The following is a 15,024-nucleotide window of genomic DNA, read 5'->3' as shown; positions in this document are numbered from 1 at the left end:
CAGCACTTTCAAATATGACTCGCATTGGCATTCAAGAACAAGAATTAATAAAGTTCACTGGTCATATATGAAGAGCACCATTTGGAAATTCTGAATAAGTTGAGGGATACACCATATACATCAACGAGTTCACTTCTTTTGCGCACACGTCCAATATAACATCAACTGAACCACCAACCACTGAAATATTCAAATTTGAAAATTGTACTTTCAATAATTGTTTCTTTTAAAATTATTCATGTTTATTTTTTATTTCCTCATCGTTAATTAAAACATTTCTTGTTTATTTAATCATCCCTATTAAAACTTTTCTAACACTTGTTTATATTAGTTAGGTTATGTTTGTTATAGCTTCTGCTCTACGATATTATGGATAGTCACGTATCAGAGATTGTTTAATACTAAAATTTATTGAAAATCATCTGTCAAGTGACGTTGATTACTGGGATCCGGATGACTGAAGTGGAATGCAAATGTTTTAATAAAAATGAAACTGAATCAACAAAGCCTTCTTGACTAGTAACCGTCCACAGAGTTCAATGAAGATTCCATAGTTGGCACAACTGATAACAAGAAAACATAATCATAAAACACTACTGCCATCTAGTGTAATGGTACAATAATACATTTGAAGACAGTTGTATTTTCGTAAGTCAATTAATATTTTATTGCATTGGAGTACTTTGTTACTTCTAATCTTTATATACTTTCTTCTAATCGTGTAATAGTCAATTAAATCCCACTCGAGTTTTGATTTTCTCTAGATAAATCAAAACCTCTAGTGAGATTACTGTTGGTAAATTAATGCAGTATATTTTATACATGATGTTCCGTCACTGCAAAACCCAGATCGGCAAGCAATGATGCATCATTTCTGGACAAAAGGCTGAATAAACTGAGAGTTCGTTTAGTTTTCAGTACAAGTTCAAATTCTGCGACTGTAAGACTACATTCACAATGTAGAAGGTGGTCTAGTGGTTAGAGCACTGGAGTTATAATCCTGTGGACTAGGGTTCGATTCCCGGTGTATCCCCCATTTATAACTTGTGTTGGGCAAGGCCGTGGTCCAGGTAACACAGGGGTTTTCCCCGAGAGCTCCGGTTCCCATGTGGCATCCCAACAAATCTCCACAATCATATCATCTGCGGACATAGTGTAGACCAGCCTCCTATGGCGCACCCTGGGCAACGTCTCTGTCGGTAAATTAGTGTATACAGGGTGATTCACGAGGAAAGGTAAAAAATTTAGGATACGATATCTTAGGCCATTTTGAGTGAAAAAGTTCATATGAACATAGGTCCGTTTTTGAACGATGGCGGAGCTAGATGCTTTTTTTGGTAAAACGTCTCGCCCCAATGTGAATCAGACGTTACCATATGCTGCTGACGTGAGACAAGATCACCGATGAATGACGTAACATTAGAATCTGCATTGTGAGCGATGTAGATAGGAGAAGAGAAACAAACCGGGTGGTGGGGCATTACAAATGTCACAACAAATACCATATCACTTATCGGTTCACAGCAGTTCAGTCAGCTACCTATAGTACAGTAGTTATACAGGTACAGTTATCGGAAGTGTTAAGTTGTGTTTTTCAAGATGCCTTATAAATTTTCGACTGCAGAATACGTCGATATTGTGTATGCTTATGGTTTGTGCGATGGAAGTTCCTTGCGTGCCGTCGCTGAATATGAACGACGCTTTCCGAACAGAAGGGTACCATATTGAAGAGTATTTACCGTCTATGGGGTTGGGTGAAAGACTTAGTATAGCAAAGGAAGGGGGAAACGAGAGAAGCGCTAATCGACCGTATTTTGGATGCGGCATAAAGACAGCCACGTGCAACTCTCCCGAGCGACCAGCGCGATTCACGCCCGAGCGTAACAGTGCATTGAAGCAGGAGGAGGTGCCTTTGAAAACGCGCGAAAACATCGACCCCGACTTCTAGAATATTAGGTATGTATGCATACGTGAATATAAACTTTAAATTTGTCCGTTGTCTGTCTCTACATGCGAATTAGTACAATGGAATCTCAGAAGTTTTTGTGAAATCAAAGAGCCATATCTCCGTAACCGTTCGAAAACTGACCTATATTCATATGAACTTTTTCACTCAGAATGACTTCAGAATTTACATCTTAATTTTTTTACCTTTCCTCGTGAATCACCCTGTATAACTGTGTGTATGTATGTATGTATATATATATATATATATATATATATATATATATATGGATGACATAAATCAAGTAGTCCACACCTGTGGAGTAACGGTCAGCGCGTCTGGCCGCCAAACCAGGTGGCCCAGGTTCGAATCCCGGTTGGGGCAAGTTACCTGGTTGAGGTTTTTTCCGGGGTTTTCCCTCAACCCAATACGAGAAAATGCTGGGTAACTTTCGGTGCTGGACCCCGGACTCATTTCACGGCATTATCACCTTCATTTCATTCACACGCTAAATAACCTAGATGTTGATAAAGCGTCGTAAAATAACTCAATAAAATAAAATAAATAAATCAAGTACCCGCCATTAGTTTATATATTATATTGAACTCACGAACACAAACCTAGCTCATACGGGATTAAATTCATTTAACTTAATTTTATGTTTTAATATACAGAATGTTTCAAAAATACGGGGCATAATTTCAGGTATGTATTTCCCACATGTAGACAATCAAAATAGTTCATTACAACATGTGTCCGGAAATGCTTCATTTCCGAGTTATGGCCTTCACAACATTGAAATTCACCGGAACGTTTTTCTTTCCGCAGGTCGTTGCCGTCAAAGGAGACATTAAGAGGGCACTCTGACAGTTCATTCCGAGGCGAAGGTTACATTCAGTGTTGTGTAGGCGTTAGACTGTGCGACATGTATTCAAATCAAGAGCTGGCAGAGATGCACTTCATGTACGGTAAGGCGGACGGCAATGCTGCGCTGGCTCGTGTTTGTACCAGGAGAGGTACCCACAGCGACAATGTCCAGATCGGAAGACATTTGTACGTCTCCATTTAAAATCATTGGTTTATTCGTCTCCGATGCCTGATTTGGAATCCCTTCGGAATCGAATTGTGGCATGTTCTGAGGACATACGCAATACTCCTGGAGTTTGGGATCGTGTTCGCAGGTCAATGAGACATCGATGTGAGGTCTGTATTCAAGCAGGAGGTGGACATTTTGAACATCTTCTGCAATGACAACGACCTGCGGAAAGAAAAACGTTCCGGTGAATTTCAATGTTGTGAAGGCCATAACTCGGAAATGAAGCATTTCCGGACACATGTTGTAATGAACTATTTTGATTGTCTACATGTGGGAAATACATACCTGAAATTATGCCCTGTATTTTTGAAACACCCTGTATATTACAATGTTCAATATTGTTTAATGTATTTAATAACTTTTTCATTCTATTTTTTTTTTTATTTTAATATAATTTCAATATATTGCTTCTAATATTTCAGTATTATTTTTCAAATACTGTGTAAATTAAATAAAAATGAATATTATTACTGATATCACCGAGTTGTTTTCGCTAGATTTAAAGGCTTACAAATATAACCGTTTGACCCTACGTACGGTAATGAGTTTTGGAATAATATTCTGGGGAAATTCCACAGATAGTAACGATATATTTCTATTACAAAAAAGAGTAATTAGAATAATAGTAGGTGCCAAATCTAGGGAATCGTGTAGGACTATTTTCAAAAAACTACAAATAATGCCCATGGCTTGTCAGTATATCTTTTCATTAATAGTCTTCCTCGTATGTAATCGTGAAAACTTTGTAACTAATTCAACAGTTCATAGCATAAATACACGTCAAAAAATGACTTTCATACTCCATCGGCAAGTCTATCGTGCTATCAAAAAGGAGTGCGTTATATGGCAGTAAAAATTTTTAATAGCCTCCCTATCGATATAAAAAATGAAACTCAAAACATAAAATTATTTAGGGCCAAATTAAAGAAGTACCTAATTTCTCACGCCTTCTATTCTGTTGGTGAATTCATGACATTAAATAACACTTCATGAAATTGATACTAAAACTATGTGTTGTACTAGTAGACTATTGTAAATCTCGTCTGTATATATTTTTTCTAGACTGTGACTATAAATTAAGATTTTATAATAGTATTAAGTTTTTTGACTTGTTCCATATTCTAGCTGTAAGCATGTATGAATACCATGGAATGTTAATACAATACAATACAGTACACTCACTCACTACTCACTCATTCACTCACTCACTCACTCACTCACTCACTCACTCACAAATGCAAGCAAGCATGAAGTCAACGCGAATACCTTCACTTCTCGGGAATGGATTCTGCACACGACTCAAATCCAAACACGTTCAGAGTTGAAAATTCCCGACTGAAAGTGGCAGTCTCTTTCTCTACAGGTCTCACAGCATGGGGCACTCCCGGCTAAGTGGACGATTTGGATTCAAGGCGCAGGCACCATTGTCCTGGTTCGTGATGGAGAAAATCGGTACAAGTGACAGGCAGCAATCTCGAGTGTAAACAATGTAACAGCCACATAAAATTAATACATATTTAAAAGAGCCGCGTCTGTGGCTGAGGGATACTGCAATGTTCTTCCATCTGGGGGTACGGGTTCAATTGGTTGTGATGAAATTTATGGTGGACAGAGCAGGAGTTATAGAGGACTTTTCGGGGGTAACCCCCCCCCGCTTCCTTTTTTTTTTTTCAGTAGGTTATTTTACGACGCTTTATCAACATCTGAGGTTATTTAGCGTCTGAATGAGATGAAGGTGATAATGCCGGTGAAATGAGTCCGGGGTCCAACACAGAAAGTTACCCAGCATTTGCTCGTATTGGGTTGAGGGAAAACCCCGTAAAAAACCTCAACCAGGTAACTTGCCCCGACCGGGAATCGAACCCGGGCCACCTGGTTTCGCGGCCAGACGCGCTGACCGTTACTCCACAGGTGTGGACGCTTACTTATTTCATTCCACAAACACTCCCATTTAAGTTCTCATCTGCAATAGGGATATCTTATGCGATGTTTTACCATTAGATGGCAGGAGCGTTCCGTGCGGCACAACATGTTGTAGGGCTATATTATCAGCGTATTCCGAATCTCACCGGACCGGTGGACAACAATGACGTCATGCTGCAGCGGAATAGGAACAAAACTGCTGGAAGGATCCATGGCTGTCATGGCGACTGTATAAGTTGTCTGTGCTACGCTAGCAAAATTTTGCGAAATTTCCGTACTGCCATCTCGTTCAAAGAAAAGAGAGCATAAACAACTTATTTCTTGAACCGGTAGTAATAACTGGTCCGTTGACATGTTCGCTCATAAGCCATTAACATATTGTTTTTACGTTGTGCTCATTACAAACCATACAGCAGAACTAAAGCAGAACACACCGCCATGACACAACAGTGCACGATGTTATTCGTCTGCTTATTCCCGCCCTATACAAGAACCAATCAGATTCACTGACGGCGGCTGATGGAGACTGCCACCACCTCTGCAAGCTGATGGCACCGGTGCGACACCGGTGGAGCATCAATGACGTCATCGGTGGAATTCGGAACACCGTGATGCCATCGGATTGCTCACCGGTGAGATTCGGAATACGCTCATATGCTACAGTTGATTACGTCCTCCCGGTTGTTGTTTTTTGTGCGTGTCAAAATTATATTTATAATTATTTTGTATAACCTAGTGTAATTTAATATAATTCAGTACTTTCTTACCTCATAATTTAATTTAATTTACAACGAATAATAGCGTAAACTTGTATAATACTAAGGGATTCCCCTTAAGAGATGGATGGGGAAATCTGCAGTATGCAGAATATACTGGCTGTTCATTTCAAAGTGTGTCATGACGTCACTGTTGTTGGGTCACCGATTTGAAGCGAGTTTCAGCTTATATGTTAGAGAAGTTGCCTATTATTTAAGGCGTTCTTCAATCTGAACTTGAGAACGTGTACGGTATAACTTGAACGTCGTAGTAACAGATGGCGGTCTGTACGGTTTGTGTGCTACCATAACCTCTTTCGAACTGTGTTTTGCGCCGGCAAGTCGTACGCAGGGTATTTGTTATCATCGGTTCCGTACGGTAACATTCCACAACACAAATCAAATGCTCCGTGTCCATGTTGACCGTCGAAGTTAATGTCAACAAATACGTAAGTAATCGTCTTAACCCTCTCCCCATATCCCGACAGTACGTATTTCCAAACAGTTCACATTCCTGCCACTACCGGCGTTACCGTACGTATCGGTACGTACTCTTAAGAATGAACGCCGTACTTGATAGGCAACTTCTCTACCTCATAGGTTATACACATCTGCGGAAGTGTAGGAAGATTGAATTCTCTAGGCTCATCGGCTAGCCACATGACGGCATACAGCGAGCCATGACACACTTTGAACTGAACACCCAGTAGATACGAGTAAATTGAATGTTTCATGAACCTAAACGAAAACTTTGACAGCGAGGTGCACGAATAAATATAATAAATAAATAAAATAGGAACTTTGTAGAAAGTAAATATTACCTCTTTAATCATCAGTATTGTAAGTACCGTAGGCCTACGCTAAAAACAGGATATGCAGCCATCAATTTTTTTATATAGGGAAGAAGCTATCAAGATTGAATTCCTCGTATTTTTTTCCTCTAATTGCAGAAAGATTAAATGCAATGTTTGATGAGATGATACAATATGATCGAAGTAGCTAGTATCACGATTATTCCTGTGTTTTTTTTTAGGTTAAGGACATGCAGTTTTGAATACTATGTAGGATTATTTTGAAAATTTAAAGTAAAAACGTGGTTTTAATAATTAATCTACAGCACATTAAAAACATTATTCACGAAATGGATTTCACTATGGATTGTCCTGGATAATAAACATCCCAGTTAATCGATAAGCACCTCAGTTAATCGAGACTTTACTGCAGGCATAAACTTCGGAGACTCCTAGAAGTACTGAATATAATCTAAGCTAACATAGCTTGCTGTCGAGGTTGCATATGTTTTTATTAATTTTCTTTTCCCTCTTCCAAAATGAAACTGTTGCCAGCAATTCCTTACTTGAAGTAGTTAGTTTTGTTTAATTGCTAGCACTTTCGAGGCGCAATTTCATTAGTCAAATTTTTAAGGTTCAAAGCATATATATTCAGAATATTTCGGGACCTGAATGAAGACAAAAGGTTTTCCCTGGTTTTTACATATAGGAACACACAAAAATTTGCCATTTTGAGTTGTTTTTAAGAGTATTTAATGTACTAATACACTACGTAAATCCTCTTTATACCTGAAAACAAATGCACACGCAAAGCGCATCCCTCAAAGTACACGCGCGCTATCTGTTGGTGCTAGTTCAGGATATACCTATAGTCTGGGGTGAAGTCTTGGAGGTAATAACGTATCTGCGATTTTGATATAGGATTAGAGGGAGTGGTTTATCAGGTAAGCTACTCGTTTGAAGATGGTACCTGTATGTGTCAGAGGTGAGGCACGATGGCCCTAGTTTAATTTCTGTCAGGCTATGAACCCTCGTATATCTACCCCTCCCAATAACCTAATCTCCATTTCTCCCTTATGTCACTTTTTCTCACAGCTGAAACTCCGCTGATGTTCATGTTAACATTCACTTCACACCGAAATAACTATAACCATATTCACAGACCACCCTCTTCTTACGGACACCCCCAAGATATGGATACTCCTCATATACGGACAGATTTTTTATGTCCCAACTGAAATAATACAGAAATAATGATAATTTTAACTCTCGTTTACGGACACTCTCAGACACGGACACGGACAGCTGTTTCACAGTCCTAAAGCTTGCTTTACCTCCTGACTGCGGACAGAACTTGGATTTCAAGACCTAACGTGTTACAAAAATGGAAAATTTAATTTTGAGAACTGTACAGAATTCCTTAACATGAAAGAAGACAATAAGGGTCTCGTAGGCTACCACTAGTCCAGCTGACTACCCCTTGTTAGCTGGAAGCGGGTGGATAAACGAAGTCCTAAAATTTAACCTGTCTGATGGGTCCAAGGTTTCCGCGATCGTGAAATTGTATTCGACACATGATAGGGTTAGTAGGATTATTCTCTTCACTCAGTCAGTTATTCTGTTTCGAGAGATATGGCCCTGAACGTAAAGGTTAAGTTGAAAACTGTAAATACAGTATTGCATAACTGTAGATCTAGAATAAAATTGCATGACACAGTACTGTATTTTCCATTTTCGGTATTATCTACTGTAGTTCAAAGTTCCAAAGAATTTACTGTAGTATGCTATATTTAAAATTAAACTAAAGTAATTTATTTATTTATTTACCTATTTATTTATTTATTTATTTATTTATTTATTTATTTATATTTTATTTATTTATTCATTCATTCATTTATTTATTTAATCTGACAGGATTAAGGCCATAAGGCCTTCTCTTCCATCCTACCAGATAGCACATATAAATACAAAAAAGAAATACAAACACTGATGAAAATAATACAAATTAAGTTAAAGCCCTATAGAGGGTCAACAGAGTCAAAAGAGCACTATAGAGCTCTCATCGAGCTAATACAAGAAGAAAGAAAGAAAACAGAGATACCAATGATGATAGTGATAACTAATAATAATAATAATAATAATAATAATAATAATAATAATAATAATAATAATAATAACAATAAATTCATTACATATTAATTGTCAATTTTACAACAGCATAGTTACAATATTTTCTATATGTCATGGGTTAAGCCGAATTTGAGCAACATGATAGGTATTCAACAAGCAATTCCAAGAACTATACATTTCATTTAAAGCGTGAAGGGATACATAATGCATATTATAAATTTACTGTTAGATTGGGGAGCCTCCCTCCCAATAAAGGGCACCTTCCAGATGCGGACAGATCCGTAAATGAGAGGTTTCACATTTCTTATTTTAACACTACACAATCTCCGTTAATTTCAATTTATTTCCTCTACATAATTACAGTTTCGCCTTCACTAATTTAACGCCTCTTCATAATAAACTTCCTCAATCATTACTTCACTTAAACAATACCAGTACTAAAATAACCACTCCCCATAATACGCCATAGCTAGATTCCGTAAGTTTCAGAGCTGCATAGACATAATATGAAGAAGTAATGATGACGCTAACATTGTGGTGACATCTATGGTGAAGATGTAATACTACGTGAAAGTTTAGTGTGTTAGTTACACCACTGGGTTACTTACTACTCCAGCACTGATTGAAGTCTCTTCGAAAAGCAAGGATCCGAAAGTGACCTCGTCTTTGTAGATACAGCACTCATGAAGCTACCATACAAAGATAATAAAGAAGTAAACAAATAAATATCCACCGTTATGCAGTAGTGGTGAGAATGACAACAAAACTAGCAAGCCTGGGTTCAAATCCCGGTTGGGTTTTTTTTTTCGTAAGTTTTTCCTCAACGAATTCGAAGAAAATGCTGGGCGCAAGGGCGCCCATTAGAGGGGTAAGAGGGACCTAAGCCCGTCACCCGGCTTTACAATATTTAAAATTTAGCTTCATTTATTTATGTAAAAAATTAAATTATGTCTGTTAGAATTGCCTTTAAATTACTCCTAAGAACATTCAATTATCATTCTCTTATTCAGCAATTATTTTGTGGAAGACATAAAAATACTGAACGTGGAAGAGAGAGGTTTAGAAAAAAAAATTCCAGAAACGAGAGAAATAAAATTGCTTAGTTTAAGAGGTTTACCTTTATTTTTGTATTTCCATTTCAATTTGAAATTCTAAATAAGATCTCCTCTGTTTTTCACTTTTTCTATGCATAGATTTCATTTTTTAAATTTACCAAATTTCATTATTTTAATTTCATTATTATAAAGCCATTATTTTCAGTTACATTGACAAAAATAAATTTCTTTTATGTTCAACTATCAGAATTTAATTTTCTGATAATTCTTCTGCAGCCACATTTTTATGAAAACTTGTGTGTTGAAACTCTTAAATAATTAGCTCATAATAATTATGTTCAGATGCTCTAAAATTAATTTCACAAGGTAAAATTACTGAACATTTTTTTCAGGGAGGCCTCACACCATTCTGGTAGCTGAGAACTTCATCAGCTCCATCTTGGAAAATACATACGGGCGTCCCTGGTTGGACGTTGGACCTTCGGCCTCATTTCGCCATAATTACATTTTCAACTTCATCTATCATCATTTAATAGTCTTCGGTCAACAGAAGATGCAGCAGGATGTAGTACCATTGACTTACACACAGATGACAGATGACAAAATGAAAAATAAATAAACCTACATAAGATCTTATTTGTTAGCGAAACCTTCGTCATTTCCAGGCCTTGTAGTTCTCATAACTGCACTAGCTGCAGTGCAACTAAACAATTCATCTGAAGATTGGGAAAAAGATTATCATTGTTTTAAGGTCATCTATGACTCCTTCCACTCCCGGCGGGCCAGAGAGTGTCTTTACTCGTCAGATCTTTTTATCGTGAGGTACTCATTACATGTAAACTCGGTCACTGTGCTAATTCGACTAGCCTTGAGGAACAGTTAGCTTAGATGGGGAAACTAAACTATTCTCACTTACTGTTTACAGTACTTATTGAATAACTGTTCATTCAATTTATCTATATTTAGCTTTGTAACAGACTTTGAAAAATGATAAGATACAACAAATTAATGGATAAAGATATGATCGAGCAAATTAATGGATAAACATATGATAGAGCAAATTAATGGATAAAGATATGATCGAGCAAATTAATGGACAAAGATATGATAGAACAATTTAATGGATAAAGATATGATCGAGCAAGTTAATGGATAAAGATATGATCGAGCAAATTAACGGATAAAGATATGATCGAGCAAATTAATGGATAAAGATATGATAGAACAATTTAATGGATAAAGATATGATCGAGCTAATTAATGGATAAAGATATGATCGAGCAAATTAATGGACAAAGATATGATAGAACAACTTAATGGATAAAGATATGATCGAGCAAGTTAATGGATAAAGATATGATTGAGCAAATTAATGGATAAAGATATGATCGAGCAAATTAATGGATAAAGATATGATCGAGCAAATTAATGGATAAAGATATGATAGAACAATTTAATGGATAAAGATATGATCGAGCAAGTTAATGGATAAAGATATGATTGAGCAAATTAATGGATAAAGATATGATCGAGCAAATTAATGGACAAAGATATGATAGAACAATTTAATGGATAAAGATATGATCGAACAAATTAGTGGATAAAGATATGATCGAGCAAATTAATGGATAAAGATATGATCGAGCAAATTAATGGACAAAGATATGATAGAACAATTTAATGGATAAAGATATGATCGAACAAATTAGTGGATAAAGATATGATCGAGCAAATTAATGGATAAAGATATGATAGAACAATTTAATGGATAAAGATATGATCGAGCAAATTAATGGATAAAGATATGATTGAGCAAATTAATGGATAAAGATATGATCGAGCAAATTAATGGATAAAGATATGATCGAGCAAATTAATGGATACAGATATGATCGAGCAAATTAATGGATAAAGATAGGATCGAGCAAACTAATGAATAAAGATATGATCGAGCAAATTAATGTATAAAGATATGATCGAGCAAATTAATGGATAAAGATATGATCGAGCAAATTAATGGATAAAGATATGATCGAGAAAATTAATGGATAAAGACATGATCGAGCAAATTAATGGATAAAGATATGATCGAGCAAATTAATGGATGAAGATATGATCGAGCAAATTAATGGATAAAGATATGATCGAGAAAATTAATGGATAAAGATATAATCGAGCAAATTAATGGATAAAGATATGATCGAGCAAATTAATGGATAAAGATAGGATCGAGCAAACTAATGGATAAAGACATGATCGAGCAAATTAATGGATAAAGATATGATCGAGCAAATTAATGTATAAAGATATGATCGAGCAAATTAATGGATAAAGATATGATCGAGAAAATTAATGGATAAAGATATGATCGAGAAAATTAATGGATAAAGATATGATCGAGCAAATTAATGGATAAAGATATGATCGAGCAAATTAATGAAAAAAGATATGATCGAACAAACTAATGGATAAAGATATGATCGAACACATTAATGGATAAAGATATGATCGAGCAAATTAATGGATAAAGATATTATCGAGCAAATTAATGAATAAAGATACAATAGAGAAAATTAATGGATAAAAATATGATCGAGCAAATTAATGTATAAAGATATGATCGAAAAAATTAATGGATAAAGACATAATTAAGCAGACGAATGAATATATAATTGTGCGAATGAATGAATAAGGGTAAAAGTGAACGAATGAATCAATGAATGAATGAATGGTTCTTATACATTGTTTATGGATGGATGTTTAAATAAATAAATCGATGAATGAGGAAATAAAACAACAATTATGTGTATGAATAAACGCTTGAATGAAATAAACGAACTAGAAAGTTGGTAAGACGGTGAATAAAATGAATGAATTGATTATATGAGTATTAGTAAGTGAAATAAACAAGTAGAAAATTTAAATAACTAGTAACTATTTATTCAATTAACGAATTAAGTAAATATGAAATAAAATAATGGCTGAATGCACGAGATTTGCACGATTAATCAATTAATTGATTAAATCTATAAAAAAATGTGTGCCATATTCACATAGACGGGAACTTCCTTATCGCTCCTAAGAACTTCATACCATTTTATACAGATCTACATACTGAATGTCACCACTTACACAACCAAACCCTGACATGTCGTCTATGAGAGACATCATCACTGACCCTTATCCAAGGCTATAACTTTTCCATTACGAATTGTTTATTCAAGCAAATCTGTCGTTTCTGTCGTATTAATTGAGCGTTCATTGTGCGTCACTTCAAGCGACAGCATCACATCTCTACGAAGAGTTTCGTAAGTATTAATAGCTCTTCTTTCCTTCTGAAAAGTTCCTAATATCATGCTATTTTGTTACATGGTTGCTATCGTCCATAGCTGGAGAAGAAATTATTTCTGACACTTACTATTGTACAAATTTCTTTTTGTATTTCGTAAAAATTTGTTTATTTAATATTGTGATTTTTCTGCATATTTTCCATGACCTAACTATTCACACAGACACACACACACACACACATACGCACACACATATATGTATATATAGATGTAGCATATATAAGAATTATTAAGTGTGCATGTCATACTAATTTAACATTATTTCATTCACTTCCTATTTCATATTAATTAATATTGCATATTATTGATAAGAAAAGTTATTTATTCTGTTATTATTACTTTTCGCATTATTTTCTTTATATTCAATATGTCTATTATATTCCATTTACTTATTAATACATTTATTTAATCTGTTAATTCTTATCAAGTTATTTATCTGTTCATTTTATTGATTTGTGATTCACTTTCATATTTTTAATTTGTTTTAATATTTGAGTCATATAGCGTTACTGTTATTATTATTATTATTATTATTATTATTATTATTATTATTATTATATTCATACCCTAATGCTTAATTGGCCCTGACCCATTAATTACGTCATTAACAAAATTTGTGATTTATTTTCTTTGAATATTTCTATTTTATCCCGCTTATTTGTTAATGTATTACTTACTTACTTAGTTACTTACTTTACTTACTTACTTAATTACTTTTAAGGAACCTGGAGGTTCATTGCCGCCCTCACATAAGCCCGCCATTGGCCCTAACCTGAGCAAGATTAATCCATTCTCTATCATCATATCCCGCCTCCCTCAAATCCATTTTAATATTATCTTCCCATCTACGTCTCGGCCTCCCTAAAGGTCTTTTTTCCTCCGGCCTCCCAAGTAACACTCTATATGCATTTCTGGATTCGCCCATACGTGCTACATGTCCTGCCCATCTCAAACGTCTGGATTTAATGTTCCTAATTATGTCAGGTGAAGAATACAATGCGTGCAGTTCTGTGTTGTGTAACTTTCTCCATTTTCCTGTAACTTCATCCCTCTTAGTCCCAAATATTTTTCTAAGCACCTTATTCTCAAACACCCTTAACCTATGTTCCTCTCTCAAAGTGCGAGTCCAAGTTTCACAACCATAAAGAACAACCGGTAATATAACTGTTTTATAAATTCTAACTTTCAGATTTTTTGACAGCAGACTGGATGATAGAAGCTTCTCAACCGAATAATAACACGCATTTCCCATATTTATTCCGTGTTTAATTTCTTCCCGAGTATCATTTATATTTGTTACTGTTGCTCCAAGATATTTGAACTTCTCCACCTCTCCAAAAGATAAATTTCCAATTTGTATATTTCCATTTCGTACAATATTCTCGTCACGAGACATAATCATTTACTTTGTCTTTTCGGGATTTACTTCCAAATCTATCTCTTTACTTGCTTCAAGTAAAATTCCCGTGTTTTCCCTAATCGTTTATGGATTTTCTCCTAACATATTCACGTCATCCGCATAGACAAGCAGCTGATGTAAGTCGTTCAATTCCAAACCCTCTCTGTTATCCTGAACTTTCCTAATGGCATACTCTAGAGAAAAGTTAAAAAGTAAAGGTGATAGTGCATCTCCTTTGTTAATGTATTTATTTACTTAATTAATAATTATTTACTCACGTATTTACTCATTAATATTATTTGTGATTCAGTTCTTTTGTTTACTTGCTCTCATTAAATATGAAAGATATGACCGAATTGTGGCTGGCAGATGACCTTGAAAGCACTATGAATATGACAAAGATATCGAGTCGCAAACAGTTTATCATGCGGATGTGACCTTTCTTTTCGCAGTGACCCGTGCTATCTGCTCGGGGAGATGGGACACGTTTGGGCGTTCTGTCTGGTGACGGGTGTCGCGGTCCTGGTGGTCGGCACAGAGCTGCAGTGTTCCGCCCCTTCTACCCCCGTCATGAGCTTCA

The 15,024-nt window shown here is 35.6% G+C and overlaps 2 protein-coding genes across 3 annotated transcripts in view; one reads left to right on the top strand and one right to left on the bottom strand.

The window, feature by feature from the left end:
* The window catches only part of LOC138713884 (uncharacterized), a 95,777-nt gene that overhangs the window by 13,106 nt on the left and 67,647 nt on the right, over positions 1-15,024 (bottom strand). The window lies entirely within an intron of this gene.
* LOC138713772 (hemolymph lipopolysaccharide-binding protein-like) overlaps positions 12,845-15,024 on the top strand; it is a 19,289-nt gene continuing 17,109 nt past the window's right edge. For both annotated transcript variants that reach the window (XM_069846300.1, XM_069846223.1), the window contains exons 1-2: positions 12,845-13,003; positions 14,897-15,024. The exon at positions 14,897-15,024 is cut by the window's right edge and continues 44 nt beyond it. In XM_069846300.1, the coding sequence (XP_069702401.1) occupies positions 14,922-15,024 (103 nt within the window). In that variant the 5' untranslated portion in view covers positions 12,845-13,003; positions 14,897-14,921. The remainder of the gene's footprint in view (positions 13,004-14,896) is intronic.

Source organism: Periplaneta americana, chromosome 1 (assembly GCF_040183065.1).
Source record: "Periplaneta americana isolate PAMFEO1 chromosome 1, P.americana_PAMFEO1_priV1, whole genome shotgun sequence".
NCBI lineage: Eukaryota > Metazoa > Arthropoda > Insecta > Blattodea > Blattidae > Periplaneta > Periplaneta americana.
The sequence above is the reverse complement of the archived record's forward strand: the minus strand, read 5'-3'. Positions and strand labels throughout refer to the sequence as shown.